Genomic DNA, 10700 nt, shown 5'->3' on the forward strand with positions numbered 1-10700 from the left:
AAAAAAAAAAAAAAAAAATCATGTTTTAAGGGAATAGTTAATGACATTCTAAAATGACCATGGTATAATGACAAGTGAAAAAAGCAGGATACGAAATGATAGCATGTGATGGCAATTTTATTTTAAAAGTGTATGTATATATTTTTCAGAGAAAAATTAAAACTTCATAGCTGTTAGTAATGATTATCTCTGGGTGGTAATATTACAGAGTATTTTTATTTTCATCCCTATTATTTTTTGTATTTCCCAGTTTTTCTATAAAGAACATGTATTACTTCTATAATCAGCAAAATAAAATGTTAACATAAAAGAAGTCTGAAAGCAAGCCTCTTGTAGCCTTTATGCTTATAACACATCCATAGCAGTACTTCATTTTTTAATCTAAGTGACTAATGCTTTTGTGGTGTCTAATCACAGATGAGCCATATTTTCAGTCATTCTTTGGGGATGAGTAGCTACATAGCTGTATAATCTCTAGGGACTTTGACTACAACAAAGTACCCTTTAGACCACAACCTCTTGTGCCCTTGTGATTTGTAATAATCTCCACTCCTTGGACTATAGTCTCCTGAGGAGGAGGGGTGGGTACTTAATGCAAGGAGTCCACAGATCTTTAAATGCATAAATGTTTTTCTCACTCGGTACGTTCTAAAATTACAGCTACTATTGTGGGTGAGAGTGGGTGAAGTGAGATTTTTTTTTTAGTCTTAAGAAGGGCCCCTTATATCTAAAACGTTGTGAACCACTGGAATAGAGTCTAAAAATAGTGGTTATTTAATTATCAGCATCAAGAAAAAAGATGCCCAGTTCCGGCCGTTTGAATCAGGGTTTGTGTGTCTTTGCCCCACACTAAAAGAGATCACCTTATTATTTCCTAGCATCATCTTTGCCACCCATTCTCATCACATTTGTGTACATTCTCTAAACCGTCAATTGGTTTGTACATCTAAACTTTGTCCCCATATTTCTCCTTTACTAAGCTTAGCTCTTTACATCTAAAGCTGAATATGTCTCAAGCATAGCTTATTATGTAACACTGCCCCATCCCTTACCACAGCAAATATACTTTCTCCTGTTTTCCTTCCCTTGCAGTTGGCAACATTATCCACTCAGCTCCCAAATTAGAAACCTTTGACTCCTTCTCCTCCCTTACTGTTCACATCCAATTGATCATCAAGCCCAATGTATTTTACCTCTCTAATGTACCTCAGAGTCATGCTGTCTGCTTCATCTTCACTGCAACTGCCTGCCTATTCTAACAGCTTCTCAACACGTTCTTCCTTTTGGAGAATCACTCTACAAGGAAGGCAGAGGGCTCTTTCTAAAATGCAAATCTTGGCCAGGTGCGGTGGCTCATGCCTGTAATCCCAGCACTTTGGGAGGCCGAGGTGGGTGGATCACCTGAGGTCAGGAGTTCGAGACCAGCCTGGCCAACATTATGCAACCCCATTTCCACTAAAAATACAAAAAAATTAGTGGGGCATGGTGGCGGGCACCTGTAATCCCAGCTACTCAGGAGGCTGAGGCAGGAGAATCACTTGAACCTGGGAGGCAGAGGTTGCAGTGAGCCGAGATTGTGCCACTACACTCCAGCCTGGGAACAAGAGCGAAACTCCGTCTAAAATAAATAAATAAAATAAAATGCAAATCTCATTATGTCACTCTCTGCTTAAAATCTTCAGTACCTCCCCATTATCTACAAGATAAAGCCTACAATCCTCTGCTTGTCATTCAAGGCATGGCCCAATCTGGCCACAGCCTCATCTCCTGCTACACACAACAAGGCACATACCTTGTACTCTGGTCACACCGAACACACCATACATTTAATTTTCATGTTTGTATTTTTTTTTAACCTTCACTGCCTAATGACAAATCTGTTTCTCTTTCATGACTCACCTCAAGCACATTTCCTAAAGGGAGACTTTTCTTGACATGACCAGATAGAACTCACAATTCCCTCATCAGTCTCTTCACGATACCATAAACACTTCCTTTATGACCTCAAATAACACTTTATGGCCATTATTTTCTCCACATTTGTTCTGTCTGTATGTGATACTCCTCAGGGGAAGCCCCCATGTCTTTTCATCTCTGTGCCTCTTAAAACTCTAGCCATACTGATTACATTGTCCTCTGAACATGCTAGGCCTTTTTATGACATCCACCTTCACACAGGTGGGTCCGTCTGCTGGGAATGCCATTCTCCCTTTCTCCTCTGCACAAGCAAATATCTACTCATCTTTTGAGACTCATCTCAAGTGTGCTCTTTCTGAAATATGTACACATTCTCAGTGTTAGCTGTGCTCCCTTAGCCTTTTGGTAAACTCTTGATTTTAGCATTTGCTATGTAACATTTTATTATAATTATCAGCATACATGACTGCCTCCCCTACCCGTCTCCCCCACCTCCACCCTTAGGCTTTGATATCTCAGCAGTTATCTTTATGTCTCTAGCACAAAGCACTATAGGTAAACAATAAATGCTTCCTTGGTCAATAATTAAATAAAGTCTTTTATGGTACATGGTGGCCTGGGTAGGTCAGTAGGCTTTGAATACTTATTTGTATATCTGGTCAAGCCACCTCTGGGTAGATGCTTGATTCATAGGCTTTTCTAGGTCTTGACTCTAAATCTCTCTGTATTGATTTTCCAGGTGCTTAATGATCAATAGTTGGTGCACTGCCTATCCTCACCTCCCCATGAGCCTTGGTTTTTATGCAACCTATGGTCATGCAGGGATGCCCTTATACCCTCCCACGATGTCATGATTGGCAGGCAGCTGACCAGTTCCATCATAGCAGCAGCCTCCGAAGCACCTGCCCCCACCCTCAGGTAAGAATCTGATAGTAAAAGAAAGACCTGTGGAGAAAGAGTGGACACAGGATCTGTGTATCCTTGGGGTGCTCACACTTCCTAAGGCTCAGGGGCATTCTCTGTATACATGCAATCCCTTGGATAGCATGGGGGAATATATTGGGCCCATCCTTCATTACTCATGATGTCTTTTATGGGGGGGCATAGGGAAAGGAAGGGCGTTGGGCTGAGCAGCTCAGAAGGCCCACTGCAGCTGAGTGGGGCTGGTTTCGTGTTAACCTTCTAAGAGTTATGGGTACAGGAATGTCCTAGAAGAGTATGATCCTTCAGGGCATGGTCTAGGACAAGGCAGGTCCTTCCTTTGCCTTGGCTTCTCTGTGGCATGCCTTCCATATTCTGCAGGTGTCTCTCTCCTGCCATCAGCTTTTCCTCTCAAGTTCCTAGCCTTTTTCATAGCTCCTGGCTCAGCCCCACTTAGAATTCCCTGAGCTCCATATCTGCCTGTTCTCTCTCTCTGCTCCCATAGTAGTGTGATGGTGGTGGTGTATGTGCCCGCCTGTGTATGTTGGTAAGCAGGTAGAGGATGTGTGTGAGACAGTAGGCAGGGCAGCCCCCTTTCCCAACAATGAATGAGGTCTAGGGAAAGTTGACTGGAGAAGGGAGATGCCTAAGCATACTTTGGGTTGCCCTACAATGCTTTGGGTCCAGAGGCTATGGGGGTGTGAGAAAGTGCTATGTCCCCTGGAGCCTCACAGATGGGCTGCAGTGCTGAGTCACTGCTGGGGGGCAGGCAGCAGTTGAATATACAGGAAGGAAGAAGGGAGAAAAAAGGAAGTGGGGATGGAGAATGTGGATGCTGGGGAGCCCATTTTGGAGGCAGTAATGAAGGAAAGTCAAGGTCCAGAGAGGCATTAGAGTCAGGTCCCCCTGAGCTATTTTCCCACATCCAGCCAGAAAGAAATTACTGCCGCAAACATATTCTGAAAGCAAGGGTCAACGTAGACTCCCCCATTAACCTACCCCTTCCCTAGAGTGGGACTTTCACAGGGTTGAGGGATTGAGAAAACTGAGCCCTTCCAAAAGGCTTACCCTGTTCATTGTCTACCCCCACCAAGCACCACCATGTAGGCAGGGAAACCTGAGGGCTTCATTTTGTGATTGCCGATGCCATGGCCCAACTTCTCTCTTGTGCCACAATCCAGTTTCTCTTCCTTTCCTGCAGCCTTTTTCTCAAAGATTCAAGGGTTGGATAGAGAACCTCAAGGGGAGTGGGGTGCAAGAAGCAAATATCCTGGCTGCAAAAGCCAGAAGTAGAAGGCAATTGATAGGGAAGGGGAAATAAAACATTACTATTCATCATTTGCCTATTGTGTGCCTGGCTCTGCTAGGTGTGACTTGAGAGTATATGGGGAAGTAGGAGAGGGAGAGCAGGGTGATGGAGAATAGTATGGCAGCTGGGTGGGGGTTTAGGAAACCAAGAAGTCTGCAGGGAATGCAAAGCTGACATGGGTGGAGCCCAGCTCATCGTGGGTGCTCCCCTCAGAGTCAGGACAGCTTGGTTGTGGCTGGGTCACAAGGAGCTGTTGCTAACTCTGGGGCATTTGCAGTTCAGAGGACCCAGCACGAGTGAAGCTACGGCCCAGAGCTAGAGCGACTCCCTGCTCTTGGCCTGCCATCCCCTGCCATCCCCCGGCCACCCTGATTGGCTCCACCCCAGAACCCCAGAAAGAGTCAGGCAGCTGTTCCAACTATTCCTGTAGGTGGGCCTCAGCATGGAAACAATGTGGAACTGTTGGAAAGTCCAGAAGACTCTGTGGGAGATAAATGAGGATGGGAACAGAACACTTATTGGTGAAAACGATGTGTTTTCCCTCAGTGCTGATAGATGGGGGCCCAGCTTGGGAATGTTAACCTTTCCCCAGACAAGTCTGTTGGAAAAGGAGAAGAGTGGCCACTTCAGGAGGGGCCCTACCCCTCAGGCCAGTGGCTTATGGGAAAGGGCCTTCCCCTGCCCCCACCCAGGGTAGCACAGGCAGGGCACAGGAGCCTCCCTGGCAATGGCTGCCTACATGGAACTGCTGGGTCCCAATGACCCGTTTCCCTCCCCTGTGAAGGTTCAATGGGATGCCCACAAACCGTCCATTTCCCTTTGGCCTCAGGGCGCAGCGAGAGGTCTGAGGGCTATGGCTCTCCCTCTACTCCTCTCTACCTCTCAAAGGCAGGGCAGAGCACCCCTCCATTTTCACAGTGGACTCTGACAAATCTCCTGGCCTCTGCACTCACCCAAGGATAATCACATTCAGAGGGATTCTGCTGCCCCTGCTTCCTGATGCTGCCATCCCATGGCTTTGTCCCTCATATGCCACAAACCTTCCTCACTGTCTCTGAGGAGGCTTACTTAGTCGAAGACAAGGCTTATTTTCCAAGCCCATCCTCTTATCATGTCTTGGGGAAATTGCTTACCAGAAGCTTGTCACCAAGGTGGTCTGATCTTATCCTCCACCTCAGGGGAGGGGTGGGCCTAGAGGCAGAGTGAGCCCTTTGTGTCTTCCATGGAAAGGGAAAATTAATCAACAGAAGCTACCCTCTGCATGCCCCTCCTCAGCACCATGGAATGCCCAGTCCCACTCCTGCCATCCTTGCCAGCCTGAGAGGGCCATCCTGGCCCCGGTGTGGCAGGCCCAGTTGGGAGTGAACCGGAATTCTCCAGAGACAAAGCTCTGATTCACCAGCCAGGCCCTGACATAGCCGCCCCCTCCAGATTCCTGGGGGGTCAGTAAACAAACAGGGTGACAACCCCCGCCTCCTGGCCTGGCTCAGCCCCGCCTGCCTCCCTGAGAGGGCTTGCTTAGAGCCTGTCAGGATTCTGCCTGTCTGTGGCTCATCAGGCACTAGGTCTGGATTCCTGGTGAGGGATGATCATGGAGCTGCCGGATCCTGCTACGGACTCCCCAGGCAGCACAGGTAGGGTGAGCTCCTGGGGCTGCAGGCTGGCTGAGTGCTGAGCTTTTCCCATAGCTTGACTGCTTCTTCACTTCCCTTTGTCGGTGTGGCTGTAAGCTATGATTTTAATGGGATAATTGGTTTCCTAAATTGCCTGGAGAGTCTTGTGTGGGGAAGAAATATGGTTTGGGGGCAAGGGGAGACTACAAGAGTCTCAACCACTGACTAGCAGAGCTATTTTCTTTCCAAATGAATGCCAAGTGTGTAGACAGGCAGGTAGGCAGGTGTGGGTCTCCCTAGTCTGTGGTAGAACAGCCCAGGCTGATTTCCTCCTCCAATTCCCCTTCCCTCCGCCTGCTCCGGCCCCCTGGCTGGGCAGTTCTGGCACTGTGCTATAGGTAGCTACCTTCCTTAGGGCTCTCTGGGATAACCACCCTTCCCCCAAACCCCACAATTCCCCCCATAGGGCCTTACCAGTGCCCAGGAGAGCAAGCGATAGAGTATGTGCCTGAGGGCTCAAGACTAGACTTTGGCAGGCTCCATGGCTTGTCCTCTTGGCCACCAACTCTGGTCAGAGTCCTCCGCTCATCTTTATGAGCAGTTCTCTTGAAGACTGTGTCCAGGCTTCCTGACTGGTGGGAAGTACAGGTGGGGAAGGGTGGTAGACACATCAAAGCCAAGGTTCATATGGGAAGTAAGACATAGATCACTGATCATTCTCTCTTGCCAGTCTACTCCCTCTATAAATCTTTATGGAGAAACTTCTCAGCTTGCTTTTCTAGAAGGTTGGGTAAACTGTAGGACCCTGAAGTATGAGCCAACAGCTTACCTGGAATGGTATGGTTGTCCAGAATTTGGGCAGTTCTGTGCAGCTTCTTACCTAATGTAGGTACTTCCAAGACCCCATCTGGGCAGTGGTCCTGAGGGGTGGGGGCCCAGCTTGAGAATGTTAACCTTTCCCTAGGGCCAAAATTTATAATAATGAGTAACAATAATAGTAGGCAGCAGTTCTATGTAACTGACCTGTACCAAGAGAAGACCTGGCAATGAACAGGACCACAGGGTCTTTCTTCATCTCAACCCCTGAACACACAGAGAATAGCGTTTCTGAACCCTGGCAGCAGCCCTTCTCTCCCCTTGTTCACACTTCTCTCACCCTTGGCTTGGTGCAGACCAGGGTGTGGCACAATTCAAGGATCACAGGATGTTTGTGTTTCTGTCCAGGTTAGAGCTGCTGTCACCAGCCCTGCACCTCCTCAAGATGGTGCTGGGGTTCCCTGCCTAAGCCTAAAGCTGTTGAATGGGTCTGTTGGTGCCTCTGGACCCCTGGAACCACCAGCCATGAATCTGTGTTGGAATGAAATCAAAAAGAAGTCTCATAACCTCCGGTAAGAAACAGGTCCCTTAGGGAATTGGCTTAGATGGTGTTGGGCTCCTTTTGCTGCTGCACCCTGTCCTTCTCCTCGCAGCCTCTGCATCCCCCTTTCTTCAGCCCACCCACTTCTCCTTTTCCTATGCTGGCACTGGGGAAAGAGCCTTGCTTCAGAAGTCGGGAGACTTGGATCTGAGCCTCAGTTTTAAGTAGTTGTGTCACCCTGAGTAACTTGTTTGAGTTCTCGAAATGTTAGCTTCCATTTGTTTTTGTTCTTTATAAGGACAAAAAATGAGTGGAGGAATAATACCTGTTCTAACTACCTCGCAGTGTGGTCATGGGAATTCAAATCAGATGTGGAAATGCTTTCTAAACTTAAAAGTGCCTATGTATGAATGAAAGGGATGATTGCTCCCATCTCCTCTTCCTCTCATAGCTGTCCTGCATCTTAGTAGGTCCCATCTGTTCTCTTCCCCATCCTTTTATGTTCTATCTGTAAGTTTTCAGCCCACCTATTTCTCCCCAAACTAAGGGTAGCTCTGTAAGAGCCTAAAGGCAGTTTTTTTCTCAGTTGATCGGCTTTCCCTAGCTGTCTGTGCATGCCTGCCACTTTTTTTCTCCACCCTCTATCATCAAAGTCCAAGCTTCTGGCGGGCTTTATTAGGGGTGAGGCATTGTGGATAAGTTGATAGAATGCAGGCTTTGGAGTCAGGTAAACCTGAGTTCAAATCATAGTTCTATCAATGACTTAACTGTGTGACCTTTAGGAACCTACTTACCCTTTCTGAGCAATAGGAATGCCTACCTGATAAGGTTGTTGTAAGAATTAGTTGAAGCAATAATTTAGGTAAAGATCTTGGTCTAGGTGATGGTGGGGAGGGGGGCAATGAATAAAGATAGTTATTATTATCAGCCAAGGGGAATGGCTTGATGACTGCACATATCCTTGGCCAGCCTCCAGCCTCCTACCACAGTTCATTTGGAGGGCAGCAGGGTGGGAGGGCAGACAGAGATAATTATACAGTACAGATTTTTCTGTTTCCATATCTCAGACCTCTAGCCAATGTTCCTTTGGGTCCCAAGGGCTGTTATATTCATATGCATCCTTGCACATGTGCATGCCTACACTCAACCACCCAACTTGCCCTTTCCACTTACTGAATCCTCTCCTGCTCAGAGGGCAGTTCGGAACAGCCTCTATGGTTGAGCGGTTTGGCATGACTTGAATTCTACCAGGGCAAGAGGGGAACCAGACAGCTGTCAACTCTAATGCCCTTGCTCAGTTTCCTACCCTTCCCAGCCTATTGTTGGGCATGCAACGGAAGTAACTGAGATCCACAAAGTGACATTTTAAGCCATTCAAGTTTGGGATGCCTCCACACCCATGGTTCTACCTACTGGTTTTAGTACTGTGCTCCATGTGGAGGTGCCTTGGGACCCTCTTTGGGTGGGTAAGAGGGAGGACTCCAGGCCTCCTCCCACTTGAACCAGAAAAGCTCCTCCTGAATTTGTTCTCTATATTAAAGTTCCATATAACTTAGTTTGGAAATAAAGTTTTGCCACTTAAAAAGAAGACTGAACATCACTGATTTTACCCATTGTGTGCAGCGCTCGCCTAGAGGCCTTCTCAGACCACAGTGGAAAGCTTCAGCTCCCTCTTCAAGAGATTATTGACTGGCTCAGCCAAAAGGATGAGGAGTTGTCAGCTCAGCTGCCCCTACAAGGGGATGTGGCCCTGGTGCAACAAGAGAAGGAGACACATGCGGTAGGTTAGAATCAGAGAAGCCGTGGTGTGTAGCCTCTCAGCTGGGGAGGAATCCCTTCTGCAGTACCCTGACAGACACCCAGCTCTGCTTAGACACCTAAATGAATAGGAGGCTGTATGCAATCCTACTAGTCTGTGGCTAGCATGCCACAGCCTAAGTCAAATATTTTCTTTCTACTCCTCCCATCAAATTCTGGCCTCCCTTGAAATACTGCTGTGATTTTTAATGGAAATATGGGGAAATGAACATAATATAATGCTAAGTGAAAAAACACAGGATATAAAACTAAGTGCAAGTGGATCTCAATTGTATAAAAATGTATATAGATGAGTGTGATGTTTACATACATATAATAGCATAGGAAGGAAGTATATCAAAATGTTAACAATGGTTAACTCTATGTAATAAAATTGGAGTTCTTAATTTTCTTCATATCTTTCTGAAATTTCTAATATTTCTGTGATATATATTACTGCTGTAGTTAAAATACTTCTTAAAATGACTACAGAATGAAATATAATACAGCAATAAAATAAAATAAACTATAACTGTGTGCCACAGCATGGGTGAATCTTACAGGCGGTATGTTGAGTGAAAAAAAAAGCTGGATACAAAAAGAGTACATACTGTATGATTCCACTTATACAAAGTTTAAAAATAGGCAAAACTAATCAGTGGTTTTACAAGGATTGTGGTCACCTTTGTGGGAAGGGAGGGAGGGGTGGGGCGTGAAGATGAGATAGTGACTAGGAGGGCCCACCGGGGATGCTGATAGAATTCTATTTCTTGATCTCAGTACTGGTTACATGAAAATGTACACTTTTAGTTTGTGTACCCTGTATATATTTCAACCAAAAATTTAATTATAATTTTAATATAAATCCTGCCTATCTTGGTTTTGATTTCCTTAAGACCCTTACAGGAAGCTTTCTGAGTCTTCTGAAGAACCAGGATCCCCACATTTTTCTCTATCCTGTGGCATAGACAGACAAATTTCATACTAAACAGACCTTCCAGTGTCAGAGTTATTTTCTGCCTATCAGGAGGATTGCACGTCTTTTGTCTAGGTAGTTCAAAGATACCTGATAATGCCAAAGAATCACGTTGCACTGAGAAGAAAGGCTGTCAGTTGCAGGATGGAATGTAAAGTGATTGAAAAACTTTCCTTTCCTGTTGACCATATTGCTAAACTTTATAGGCCTTTATGGAAGAAGTCAAGTCTCGGGGCCCCTACATCTATTCTGTGCTGGAGTCAGCTCAGGCCTTCCTGTCCCAGCACCCATTTGAGGAATTAGAGGAGCCTCATTCTGAGAGCAGAGGTAGGTGGTCTTCTGTTTTTCCCACTTCTTCTTGAGCCGTGTACTGCTGAACAAACACCCTCCTGCCTTCCCCAAACTCATTTTCTTATCTGTTATCTGGGAGGATAGTTTCCCCAGGAGTCTATCCAAAGTTGGGGAAAGCAAGATTCCTACTGCAGGAAAAAAAAGCAAAGAGAATATAGCCTGGAGCAGGGGTCAACAGTTGTGTGACCCAAAGCTGTATGTGGCTCTTTGGAGCAGCATGTGTGGCCATTTAATGAGATGTGGAAAAGAAAAACAAAAAAACCACTCAAATGAATTGAACTAACTCAATGAATAAAAGTACCAGTATGTCCTTTAAAAACACAGTGCTGGCTGGGCACAGTGGCTCATGTCTGTAATTCCAGCACTTTGGGAAGCTGAGGCAAGAGCCCAGAAATTCAAGACTAGCCTGGGCAACATAGTGAGACCCCCATCTCTGCAAATGGTTTTTTTTTTTTTTTT

General features: G+C 46.1%; 1 protein-coding gene across 1 annotated transcript in view; it reads left to right on the forward strand.

The window, feature by feature from the left end:
• Nucleotides 1-10700, forward strand: part of DRP2 (dystrophin related protein 2) — a 43929-nt gene that overhangs the window by 11073 nt on the left and 22156 nt on the right. Inside the window, exons 2-5 of the mRNA XM_017863238.1 lie at nucleotides 2657-2835; nucleotides 6985-7148; nucleotides 8741-8897; nucleotides 10097-10217. Coding sequence (XP_017718727.1) covers nucleotides 2719-2835; nucleotides 6985-7148; nucleotides 8741-8897; nucleotides 10097-10217 — 559 coding nt within the window. The 5' untranslated portion in view covers nucleotides 2657-2718. The remainder of the gene's footprint in view (nucleotides 1-2656; nucleotides 2836-6984; nucleotides 7149-8740; nucleotides 8898-10096; nucleotides 10218-10700) is intronic.

Source organism: Rhinopithecus bieti, unplaced genomic scaffold, assembly GCF_001698545.2.
Source record: "Rhinopithecus bieti isolate Rb0 unplaced genomic scaffold, ASM169854v2 scaffold_69431, whole genome shotgun sequence".
Lineage (NCBI taxonomy): Eukaryota > Metazoa > Chordata > Mammalia > Primates > Cercopithecidae > Rhinopithecus > Rhinopithecus bieti.